We start from the raw sequence: 13418 nt of genomic DNA, 5'->3' as shown, positions 1-13418 counted from the left end.
CTTTTTAGTAAGAATGTACAAGTATTTCTGGTGCAGGGTGTTATGTTGTCAGTTTTGTCTTATTTTCCTTATTGTGAATGACAGAATACATCTTACGTGTTTAAAATGTGATTGTATTTTGCATGTATTTGTGGTTGACATAGCTGATTTTGGATTTTACAAAATTGGGAAATGCCTAGGGCAAATTAAAACTTTGAGGAGTAGATGTGTATGTGTCTGTGTGTTTTGATAAGCAGAATCTGTAGTCATGGGTTGGTTTGAATTTGTCCATGCACGTAATAGCACACTCTCAATTTCTAATTGGCTAGAAACTTTTTCTTTTTTTTTTTTTTAATATATCCCTCTATATATCTTCATCATTATGATAATACTAGTCAGTTGTTTTTTTGTTTTTTTTTACATTCATAAAAAGAGTTAAAGTTGAATCATGGATCTCTTCTTGTAGTCATCTCTGAGGAGTATTGGATAACCTAAGATGTCATGTAAGAGGAAGATATTTTGACTTCTTTTCAGTGTAACTGTTAAACCATGAACATTAAAAGAAAATAAAGGGCGTTTTCAAAAGTATTTAAATTAAAAATCTGTCTTCTTTCACAAATATGTGTAGGAAGAAATGACTTAGCAGGTAGTAAATTATTTAAAAGTGAATTTTCCTTTATTGACCAGAAAATTTTTTGTGTGTTATAGTTATAATCCATCTTTTGACCTCTGAAATAACTCCCAAAGCTCTGGAATTAACTGGAATTTATTGTTGCAATTTACTTCTCTTTTTTCCATAAACTTCAGACTAATGTAGACAAGTTATATTACTTTACTTGTCTCTTTGGAGAACTGAATAGCAGTTTTCAAACTGATTCTTCACATCTGGCTTACTGTCATCAGGGGAAGAGGCAGATAACCTGCTGCTGCAACTTATCCAAATAAAATGATAGTATAGCCTTGTCTGTACATTACATAATGCAGAAAACTAAGCAGTAGTTGTTGTGAGTTTTCCTTGTTCTTTTTGGAAACTTGGGGGGTGTTTTAATTGGCAAAATCTGAAAACTTACAGAAATATATATATAAAACACACAGTAAAAGTTGAAAAATAAGCTTTGGCAAGTTTGCCTAGACTATCACTTGTAGTGAGGCTTGAAAATACCTATTAAGCCATCGGTGACTGTTTCGGTAACGAAACTAACTTTTATAAACTTACATAAAACTTTATAAAACTTTTGTAATTGATATGAATTGTTTACCTGAAAATACATGTTTTAATTGTTAGTTGTGTGTTCAACAATCATGATTTTAAAATACATTTGTATAGCCCAAAAAGGACTATAATGCAAATTCTATAGATGAGCAGGACAAGGTGTTTGTCCCTAGGGTGTTTATAATAGGTTGCTCACAGTCTCCTAAGACTAATGTGTGTGCTTACCTTTAAGAAGATGAATGATCTTACTGAATTTATTGGGATTACTAGCTTGTCTATACTTAGCCTTCAATTTTGAAAACCTAAATAAAATTACTACTGTTCTGATTATAATAGATCAAAAGAAGGACACAGGCATTTGTGGGCAAATTGTGCTTTCTGTGATTAATGTCAAAAGATTCTTTGAGTTATTAAAATGGAATTAACTTATTTTGCAGGTGCAGATACAGTGCACTGCCTGTAGTCAGGCTTACTAATTTACATTGTAGAGCAAATACTTGGCAGGGGGTTAATCAAACAAAAAACCTCCAATCTAAAATGAACAAACAGACAAATGAGACCAAAAGCTAGAGCTGAAACTTTTATCTTTCTTTTGGCATATGTTCATTTTCCAAAGGCATTATTTCATTGAAATTCTTGGATTTCACTTCTGCTGGGCTGAACAATACCAAATTAGTTTTCTTCACTAGGAAGCCATTACAGATCAGTGAAAGGCCTTGTATGTGGCTTGCCTCATGCTTGAAAGGGGACATCTTACTGTTTTCTCCCCCTGTAACAGTGTGTTCTTGGCTCCTTCCTCTGTGTTGGCAGCAGTGATTATGCAGCTGTGCCTTAAGTAAAGTCGAGTTGTTGACCTGATGGACAAACGAAACCTGCCTATCTCCCTTTTTTAACCCTCCTGTCCCCTTCCCTGGATTCTAGCAGCTTAGTTTGCAAGTTGGCATTTAATAAAAGGATGCCATTAGAAAATGGTGACTTTGAAGTAGCACTGAGTAGCTACAGTGAGAGGTTGAAAAACATAAAGTGGCTGTTCACTGGTACTTGTATAAACCTTATGATTCATGGTAAAGTAGTTGCTTGGAACATTTTTACAGTCATGGAGATATTAATTAGGACTCTTCCAGCTCTGTCTTGTGTGATTATTTACCTATGCTAGGCAAAGTGACAGAGAGGGTGATGACTTTTGCAAAAAGTATGAGGGTGTCCTTGCATTAGTGAAGTTATTGGAAACAAGTTATTGGAAACAAGTCAGTAAAAACTGAGATGAATGTTCAGTCATGTTTTGCTTCTTAAAATTATTACGAATTCTTAATGTTTATTAAGTGCCCATATCTACTAACTTTTTTTAAGCAGATTGAAGCCTCTTCTTTAGTAGCCTTTCTTTAAATAATAGTGGCCAGTTCTGGCAGAAATACAAAATTTCAATGTCATTACTGCAATGAGAAAGAGAAACCCCTCTTAATACAACTTCTTCTTGAGCAGAATTCTTAAGCCTTGCATGTCAATATAGGAAGGTGGTCGTGCACTGGGAATACACACCAGTAACATCCTCAGCTGTGCCAAAATACTGGCAAAATTTCCTAGTTTAGTCAGTATTCTGAAGTTGAAATTGCAGGTAGGTTTGTTAACATGCAGGTGAATATATTGAGAATGGTTGTGTTTAGATCCTTTTGCTAGCTTAGCTGTTGTTTAAACAAAACGTGCATATTTTACCATAAATGAAAGAAAAAGTGGGTAGTCAGAAAAGCAGGTACTAGGTATATAATAGATAATTTCTTGACTTTGGTAGTTTTTTGCAGTCTTCAAGATTGGGACACTGGTAACTGAAATAACTTAATGTGGTATTGGTACTTTTTTAATAACTGCTTTAAAATTGGCTTGATAATGATTTAGCTTTGATTTGAAGAAAAGGATCAAATGAGTTGCTGAAAATCAAAATCACTCATCAGTTGTCTGTATGGGAGAAGTATGTTTCTGGAGAAAATGTTCGAATTTACAGTTACTTTTATGCAGAGTTGTTACTATATGTAGCTGTTGAGCAAGGTGGACCAGAAGAGCTTGCCTGTATCTGGTTTGTTAGGAGAGCTATTTTAGCATACAGCTGTTGTGTGAACTGTAATTGCACTTGGTAATTTTTGTATTGGTCTAACTTAAACAAAATGCTTGAATGCGGAAAGCAAAACAAAACTGTATGAAAAGTGAAAATACTTGTGCTGTTTATAACTCAATATGCTTTGTAGTATATCTGATTGTAGCATGATTTATTTTCAGGGCCAAGTCTCTTTTTTTCTCAGTCTAATCAGCACATGTTTAGTAAAAGAGCTAAAGAGTGAATTGAGGCTAAGATGCCATCCTGTTTGAATGCCACTCTTTGCTTTTCCTTATCTTTCAGTATTAAAAAATACAGAGATTTTGGAAAGTAAGGTTGAGTGAACTTCCCTTACACCCTGCTATTGTTTGTTTTAAACCAGACAGAATCAAAGCCTAGGAAAATTGATTTCCTCTTTAAAAATGCACATTTCACATTATTGTCTCCTTTTCATATCAACCAATTTTGATTGTAATGGTCTTTATATTATGAAGTCTGGTGTTTTAATGGAAGTACTAAAATCCAAAATTAACATTTGTGTCTGGAGCCCACAAATCTGTTGAAGCTTGCTGTATTAGTAACTGAGGACATTTTGAAATTTAGAATATGTTAAATTCTTTAAGAAGGTTTATTGGGAAATACTTCTTAAACACTTATTTTCTAACTTTAGAGATTTAATTTATATAAAATCTACTCATGTAGGTATGGTAAGAGTTAGTCAATTAACCTGTTCAGTATTATGCATATTATATGTAAAAACCTGTTACTAGACTTACATGATAAAACAAGTGCTCATGCCATAAGTGCAACATAGGAATATGTATTTATAAAAAAGGAAACTCTTCATTTTTATTGCTGGAGTCTATTGGTAGTTTTTTGTAATATTGTGGTATTTTAGGAATGTCGTTTTTCTGTCAAAGAAAATGTTTCTGGCACTGTTGATATTTGGCTAGGAATTGCCAGTCTGTTCTTGGAGTGAACTATCATGCTTAATAAAAACTTACAGTATCTTGCTTAATTTGTGAGACTAAAAACAGGGGAAAGAAAGCAGTAATTGTATGGTGTTTAGTTTTTTAAAATTGAGTCAGAGTAGCCTGCAGTTTCATTCCAGCTCTTCGATGCTTTGCTCCAGTTCAGAGCAGATTTGGAAGAGGATCAGTATTGGCCATTAGCCCACATTTTGGAATATTTTCCTACAGTGAGCACAAGTACTAAGTCCTGCTTCAATTAGTTCGGTCTGGTTTCACCACCCAATTCCTCAAGTACCTACAAGACAAAAGATAAAAAATAATGTATGTCAGGTAAGATTGTAGCATGTTAAAAAAAAGTTTATCTCTGCCTGTGATTGCTGAAGGAAAGTGACTGTGCATAGAAGCAAATTTGCAGCTTTGTAAGCTGTGGCTAGGTACAGTGGTAACTTTTTGAGGAGTTTCCAAATGAATTTGTATAGCTATTGTTATGTTTGACAGTAAAGAGGTGACTAACACCATCAGAATAGGGGCTTCTCTGTACTGATCTCTTTGTTGTTTCTTTTTAGAGGTTTGCAAAGGAGAGTAACTGAAGTTTTTTTGTTTGAAGGGCATGTGTGACTTAGTGCTGAGGATGTTTTTGCCTTTCAAAAAAGACAAAATCTAAAAACTTTAATTAATTAAATGTGATAATTGGGGAGTCTTTTGAGTCAGGTTTCTTCATATCCTCAAGTGGAGCCTGCATTTGGGGAGTGATAAAAAGGTTGTGTAAATTTAGAATGAGACCTCACTGGTGTAAATTATTAAGTCTCTGAAAGTGCTTTGAAAATTAGTTGTTATCTAACCAGTATAAATTTATGAAGAAACTAGTTCACACGATGGTTTTCAAGGCTGTATTGTTGCTTATATACATGGTTATTCTATTCATGTCTTAATCTTTCTGGCATTTTTAAAAACTATCTCCCTTTCTATAGCCTAATGGTTTATAGGTGCCATAAATTACCTCATCAGTGGACATTTCTTCCTGATTCAATGACTGGAGATTAGTATGTACAAAGTTTTTGAACTTCAAACTCTGCAAGGGTAATCAATGAAGTGTACAGTTAATTAACTAACCAGGTAATTTTTGCTCGGCATTAAGCTTCTGCTGAACTTCACCACTGTGGTTTTCCCTGTAAGATTTTGGCATTGTTTGGAAAATGTATTTTTAAAACTAGATTAGCTGAAGAACTTTTATTAACCATTATGGCACTTGCAAACTCTTGATGGTGGTTCAAGAGGTTTTAACCTCTTTAATTTAAAGGAAACACAGGCTGGATTATCAGGAAAAAGTTTTTTTACAGAAAGAGTCGTAAAGTACTGAAATGGTCTGCCCAGGGAGGTGGTGGAGTCACCATCCCTGGATTTGTTTAAAAAAAGACTGGATGTGGCACTCAGTGTCATTGTTTACTTGAGGTGTTAGGGCATGGGTTGGACTCTATCTTGAAGGTCTCTTCCAACACAGTGATTCTGTGGTTCTGTAACTTGTCAAGAAATCTTTGCAACTGAAATAATCATTTAGGTAACCATTTAGCTTTTTTATATGGATAGTCGATTAATATGCTAGCTAGCTATTTCTTTTCTCAAACTGCAGAAATGTGCTACTACCTACTTGTGTAGTAAAGCCTGTACTAAGAACTACTTTTCTAAGCACTTATTCTTTATAGTTGTTACCAAAAACTCGCTTTAATTTTGTTGGTGCAGCTATTGTCAATCTGTATAAATACATCTCTGCTTCAAGTCAGATGTATTTAATCCTCAGCTTGTGGCTGCCTGTAGTGTGTGGTGGAGAGATGCAGGTTTAGGAGTGAAAAGATGCTAGATGCATGAAAACCAAATCTCACAGGTGATGATGCAGGGTCTTTGAATCAGATACAAAAAAATGAAGTCTTCAGCTTTTCAGTGTGAACATTAACTGAAGTGTTCACATGAACCATTATAAAATGGTTAGTAAACATTGTGTAATTGTGCTAATGCAACGATAATGGCTGTTGTCAGGTTTTTTCCTTCTTGCCTTGTTAGTGATGTAAATTGTTTTAGAAACACTGCCCTGGTTTTGTCATATAAATATTGCCATTAATAGCTGAAGCATCATGATTTTTAATCTTCTTGTCCCTTCCCTCCCACTCCAAGTACTACTGAAGAAGTCATTTTATCAGGAACAACTAAGAAGATCATAGCCCAAAAGTAGTATAAAAATATTTTACCTTGTTTGTAGCAAACAATTGTTCTAGAAATAATTTTCAATTATCTGCAGTCTTTCTTATTTTTTTCAATGAAATGTCTCCATTACTTGCATGGTTTAGCTAGTGAGAATGGATGCTACTGCCTTGTTTGTTTGTTTTAAGTAATACATTGTTTGCCATTAATCACAGTATTTTTTTTAAGTACTGTATTTTTTGACTCAGAAAAAATCAGAAATGCTCTCAAAGCTATTATCCAACAATAACTGCCAACTATATTACAAAGATTATCCCAAATAGTACAGTGGAAACTTAAGTATGAATTTAATGCTAATTCTGTCTCCCAACTAGAATGATCCATTACTAAGTAGAAAACAGTGGACATTGTTTTAAAATACTTAGAACAGACTTGAATGTAATATGTGTTGTATACCTTAACTGCAATAATAAAGAAATCCTTAAGTACATGCTTTCAGATTCTGCTATAATTAACTTCTTAGGTATTTCTTAGATGCTTTTGGTAGCAGTGACAAATTCATCCATGTTGTATGACTTAACTGCTGTACAATTAGTAGAGGCCATAAATGCAGTACTGTGCACCTAGAAAAATTAAGTGGCTGGTGTCCTGTTTCCTCCCTGAACTTGCCGCCATTTCATATAACAAACTTAAGGAAATTCTTCCTACCACTTGAAGAGTCTGTCTGACTCTGCTTTTGCACGGTGCTGCCTTGTTCTTGAATTTAGGATGCTTTTAAGTTTGGTGTGGTGGGGCTTTTAAAAACAGCATCCCTAATCTTTCCATGTTTCAGGTTTTCTTGGGTTGCAGATTTTCCTCAGTTCAGAGTTCTAAGAGATTTATTCACAGGCTTAGTTACATTAACAGATGCCAAGCAAATAGCAATGGTTATATATTTGATTTGACATGCAGCTGGTCGGACACTGGAATGTGTTCCTCTCAATTCTTGTGCAAAAGTGAGTTACTTAAAGTTTGGCTGCAGCCATAGCAGATGCTGATGTGGCAACCCAGACCAAACATTCTTTCCTGCTTCGGTCATCTGTGTGCATTCTTCGTTTAAAGGTCAAAGGCACTCCGCCAGTAAGGCTGACTCATACAGATGTGGACTATATGAACACGGTGTACTTTCGGTAGCACCTCCTTTGCACCCATGCTAGGGGCTTCTTTTTGAATTGATGAATTAGACAAAATCATAGGGAATGAGTTGAAATAGTGGCATTTTTGGAGTTTCAGTCAAGGTGTGTACCTCAACTCTGTGTTGATTGGCCTCTTGTAAGGTGGATAAAAGAAGCCTTTTTGGGACAGGAATAATAGTGCCCCAGTGGAAAAGATAAGGTGCCACAGGTGGTGACCAGTTCACTAAAACTAGCTTGTGAAACTGAAAATATTAAAATATTCTTGCCAGCTGTTTTTTTATCAAAGGTGTTGAAGGGAAAAAAAGCCAGCCTTTGTGGAGACTTGAAATTTTTCCTCCTGCAAAAGATATCTTCTAAACCATGTTGCTACCATTCTGACTTTGTGGTCTGTGCTGTGCAAAAACATTGAGTTTACACTTGGTTATGTACTTCGTCATGTTATGTCTTATACCTACCTAACAGTAACATTTCTGCATTACTTAACCCCTTCATCTCAGTTTTAGTCACTTGCTTGCACAATTCAGTTATACCACTGATGGTTGATAAACCAGAGTAATTTCATCTAGTTTGGGACTATACTCTCTGGAGCTGTGTGTCCACATGGGTTGCAAAGCCTATCTCCAAACACTTGGGGTTTTGTACATTTTAAAAAATACCACAACAACCCTACCATGCTAGTATTATTAAAAAAAGAAATTACTCTTTTTTTTCAGGGATTCCTATCAGTCTATGACGGCCAGCTTATATGAAGGGCTAGATCTTTCCTAAGACAGCTGCCTTTTAAAACTAATTTTAGTTCAAAATGCAACTTTCTAATTACTTAAATTTATACAAGTTGTAGATTAACTAACCTTAACATAATTGTTTCTCATTTTTCAATGTAATTCTTCACAGCAACCATAGTTTTGTTCTGGAAAAATGATACTACTTCCATCTACTAAATCCAGATTGTCAAAGGTTACCTTGGTCTTACCTTAGCTGGCATATACCTTTGTTCTTGCTGCATAAGGAAAGGTATAGTGCTCATCAAAGAATAATACATATGAATATGGCATTGCTATAAAATGGTAATGAATTAAGGAACTTGATATCTACTGAGTTAAACAAGACAGGAGAGAGATTGATGTATCCTTGCACTGTCAAACTTCTCTAAAGCTGCATCTGCTTTGGTTTCTGCCGTGTCTTAGGCAGTTATATTTGCTACCCTGATGTAAATTAAAATAAATGTTCTGTCAGTTAAAATACAGGTAAAGATTACATGAATTTGTGTACTTATCTATGGTTTCTGACTATTGAAGTTACTACAAATTCTAACTTGTCTGCAATGCCTGTTGTATTCATAGTTTCCTTTGCTTACTAGCATAATGCTCATTAGATAAATGAGCTGGATGACATTACAATACTTATGACTGTAGATCAGTTCTCATTTTAAAAAAAAGTTTTAAAAGCACGTGGCACATCTGATAACCCAGATAAATAAGGAATACTCTTTATTGATGCTGTATAGTAATATGGAATGATGTTGTGACATAATCAATGGAATGTGAAATTTAAAATTAGGAAGATAAAAATGAGATGCTTTCTACATCTAGAAGTTAATATTTTGTAATGGTCTGTTTAAAGGGAAGGAATCAGTGTTCAGTCATCTCTTCTTAGTTGGTCTTAGGTTAAAAACTAGTTAATTTGCTTCAGGGAGAAATATTCCTCTGAAATACTGTGATAGATGTCTACTTGTGTTATGCATGCTGAATTTATATTATAAACACTGATCTGGCAAAAGGAATGGAAGAAACAAACATTCTGAAGTATGTAATATCTGTAATGTATCTTGAAAAATATTGAATTGGAGATACTTAAGAATTCAACATATTTAATTACAAAATTGAGTAACAGTTGAGTAACAATATATTAAATCAGATTTTTCCCTGATACATATCCGTTATGTTAGGAGTATTAAGGCAGGCTACAGAGTTATTGTAATGTTCATTCTCTTTTCATGGTCTTATTTTGCCTACATACTCGACTAAACTTTTAGCACCAAAATTACATCCTGGATATTCAGTGTTGGTTGTGGCACGTGACTGGTTGTGTGTGTGTGTATACAAATATGTACACATATATATGGGGAAAAAAAGACCATGGGAATGTGAGTCAGCAACTCTTGCGTCTTTTGAGGGACAACCTGTTTTAATTCTAATATTTCTCTTGTATTTTAGAGGAAGCCCTCATCTGAAGGGAACCCCACATTATAAGGAAGAACAATGTGCTCCTTCATTAAATCTAGAAATGAAGAAAGTGCTGGACTTGCAAGCCTCTATCACAAGGTATGCTCATTAATTGGGTCTTGAGAATTTTTCCATATGTATCAACACTTTTTAAAAAGTAAAGGGAAAACTGGATGGAAGAAAAGTCTTCTAGTAAGTTTTTAGGCTTATTAATAGTAAGGACTACTATTAGTATTGGCAACTAGTAAGTCTGAGGGGGTGAAAAAGTGAATTGCTAGTTAAGAATTATTTATTATTTCTGTGCTTGGCTATGCTGATATTTTCAGCATATAGAAGTATGTAGTATGCTCGGTATTACTGTGTAATACCATAAATGAGTTTGTCCTTCAGTTCCAAGTGTGTATTAGAGATTTCATGGAGGTGTTGGTTTGTTAGAGCAAAACTGTAAGTAGCATTTCAGCATTTCTCCAGATGCCTGCAGAGAGTCCACATTTGTCCTTTTCCTTTACCTCTTGCTTTTTTGTGGTGATCACCTGTCCTTTAAAGAAATTTTGAATATGCTAAATAAATATGTGTGAAAAGTTGGTGAAACTTCATAGCATTGGTGGAGGTGGAAAAGTAACAAAGTGAAGTTTGGGAAGAGGCTCCTTAGGATCAATTGGGTGTTAGAAGGCATGCAGTATATAATGGAAAAAGCTTTGTATGCAGGTAGATGGATAGTAGTTGTCAGGAGTTTGGAAATGTTTAAGGAAGAATTTAGAAGGAGTCTAATTTCTCCTTCATCAGTTTGTTCCAACCACAGATTAAAATGTACTGTGCATTATTTACAGCCTAGGCAGTATTGTTAATATTCTGGGATAGATGAATAGTTGATTGTTGGCAGCAATGTCTTATGGTTAGTCAAAAGAATTGAAAAGATCTTCAGCAGTTAGTATCCAAGTTAAGCAATTACTCTTAACAATACAGACCTGTTCCTGAACAGTGATTGCTGGAGAGAAGTTGAGTTGGTACCATATTTTGTCAGTGTGTTTCAGCGTAAGTTACATGTTTGTAACTTATGTGTAACTTTACAATGCAGTTGCTGGTATAAGAGGCAGTAATACAGTGTTTATGACATTAATTGATACTTTGTGAAATTGATTTGAGATGAAGTTTTTTTAGGGATTAACAAATATATTTTATTAGTTTGCAGTCCATGTTAGAAGACCTACTTGTGGCTACTGCTGATGGATTTCTCCATCTCATTCACTGGGATGGTATGACCAATGGGAGGAAGGCCATCAACCTATGTACAGTTCCGTTTTCTGTAGATCTGCAGTCTTCTCGAGGTAGGTTTTAGGGATTCCGTTGCTTACAATAGTTACCTCTAAGTGATATACCATCTAATATAAAATATCCTCTCTGTTATTAAGCAGAGATGGGAAAATTTTGCCATTTGTAAATGGGAATGAAATAGCCTGTTTAAATTAGCTTTTCTCCTTGAGGTAATAAGAAAACATCTTAAATGTCTGTTAGCTTGAATATTTCTGTGTTCACGTATTTTTAAATTACTCATACATTCTCAGCAGGTTCACTTTTGGGATTTGAAGATGTTTACATCAGAGATATGGAATACTGTGCCACACTTGACGGCTTTGCTGTTGTTTTTAATGATGGCAGAGTTGGTTTCATTACACCAATGTCAAGTAGATTCACTGCTGAGGTATGTTTCCTTTAGCATTTCTACCATGCGCAATGAATGTGTTTTCCTTGCTTTCTGCATTTCAGTTGGCTTTCTACTTTAAATTCCGTTCAGCTACAAAGAAACTAAAATTTAACATCTGCTCAAGAGATGACATGAACAAGACTGTACTTTGTAGTATAATTTGAGCTAGATTTTTACAGGGTTGGTACCACTGGGAAGCCATAATTGATAATAGATTTAACTTCCATTTATTCATTGAAATTGTCATCATAGACTGTGTCTTATTATGTCAGACCAACAGATTTCCTGTTGGAAGTTACAAGTGGGATGACAGGAAGTGGTTTCTCCTATGGCTAAGTATCATAAGTACTATGTCTAGGACTTGGTTCTTATCAAGTCTGTGTCTTTCTCACAGTGACAAGCATACTTCAGAATTTCTTTTACAGGAATCTTTTCCAAGTTAAGTGTTTTCTTACCTGTAATTCAGCCTTAAAACTGTTTCATTTTATTGTTAGATATCTGTATTTTAATTACAGAATACTGAAAAAAATACATCTATGTCAGATTCCTTCACCCGGTTAAAACACCTGTGATCTCAGCTGTTGCAGATGGAAACTTTGCTGTTTTTCTTTCTCTCTTCTTCTACCATTTAATTTTTTTTTTCCCCTAGGCAGTGTTAGGGACTTTTTGCCTTGCACATATTGACTTATTTTGTTATTAAGATTACTTATTTTGTTATTAAGAGATCTTATAAACAGTTTTCTTACATACTGATAGCTTTCTGTAATTTATATTAAGAAGAATAAAACCAGTTTTGCATTTACTGGAGTTTATTTGTTTGAGCTATGTCAATTGATCTTGACATTAATAGAAATTTTGAGATCATGAAGGTCAGCTGACAAATGCATAATACGGTGGACATGGATAGAAGCTGACTGTTATAATAAAAGCATTATTTAACAAAAAAACTTCTGAATTCCTTTCTCTATAGCAGCTCCATGGTGTTTGGGCACAAGATGTAGTTGATGGAACTTGTGTGGCCGTGAATAACAAATACAGGCTAATGGCGTTTGGATGTGCCAAGTAAGTTTTTTAAGGCTGGTTGAGAGCAGGGGGAGATTGTTTCATTATAAAGCTGAATTAGTAGTTAGTCCTTACTAAGTTGGGTTGCAAGAACTGTAAAGATGAAAATAATCAGTCTGCCTGGAGATTGCCTAATGTGATGTCAGGAAGGAAGGAGAGGTGGAAAGAAATGGTTGTTTGCTTGAACTGCAGTTGAAATTTGTTTGCTGTTCAGGTCTGGGGAAAAAAAAAAGATGGCTGGACCAGTAGCAAGGATTGGAAAGTGCTGCAATCCCAGCTAATCTCAAAGTAGGATTTTAATGTCAGTTTTAAGTAGTTAGTCATAATAATATTGGACAAGAATCAGCACTTTGTGCTCAACTGAGAAAATGCTCTGTACAGTCATGATTTGGTCAATAAAAATGTTGCCTGTTGGAGTAACTGTGAATATTTCTAAATTAAATGTTGCAGAAGTGCTTTTAGTTGTAGTATTTTGCATACTGCTCCTTTAAGTCCCCCCTGTATGATATTGCTTTAGCTGGCCTTAGAGTGCTTTTTATTTTATTTGATTGTATTTTACCTGGGTTTTGTTTTAGAACATTTTAAAAAAATCTGGTTTGTTTTTCATCTGTCCTTTTAAGAACTAGTATTCTTGTTTGTAGAAACAATACAGTGTGTTGGTGTTTCCTCTGAAACAGGAATAGTTACTTTAATTTACTGATCACAGTATGCCTTAGTACATCCCTGATGAAACTTTGGCACTGAGTAAATACTGCCTTCCCTCGTGCATAGTCTGGCAGTTGGAAGCCATAAATGTATATGGA

The 13418-nt window shown here is 34.8% G+C and overlaps 1 protein-coding gene across 6 annotated transcripts in view; it reads left to right on the top strand.

Annotated features, from left to right (window-relative positions):
• RIC1 (RIC1 homolog, RAB6A GEF complex partner 1) overlaps nucleotides 1-13418 on the top strand; it is a 45587-nt gene that overhangs the window by 13623 nt on the left and 18546 nt on the right. For 3 of the 6 annotated variants that reach the window (XM_039729689.1, XM_039729692.1, XM_039729694.1), the window contains exons 4-7: nucleotides 9840-9947; nucleotides 11034-11176; nucleotides 11414-11550; nucleotides 12524-12615. In XM_039729689.1, the coding sequence (XP_039585623.1) occupies nucleotides 9840-9947; nucleotides 11034-11176; nucleotides 11414-11550; nucleotides 12524-12615 (480 nt within the window). Of the gene's footprint in view, nucleotides 1-4556; nucleotides 4583-9839; nucleotides 9948-11033; nucleotides 11177-11413; nucleotides 11551-12523; nucleotides 12616-13418 lie in introns of those variants that run through there. The other 3 variants (XM_039729693.1, XM_039729690.1, XM_039729691.1) reach the window with 3 other exon arrangements.

This window comes from Passer montanus, unplaced genomic scaffold, assembly GCF_014805655.1.
Source record: "Passer montanus isolate IOZ18808 unplaced genomic scaffold, ASM1480565v1 scaffold7, whole genome shotgun sequence".
NCBI classification, from domain to species: Eukaryota; Metazoa; Chordata; class Aves; order Passeriformes; family Passeridae; genus Passer; species Passer montanus.
This window is presented reverse-complemented; position numbering and strand designations above follow the sequence as displayed.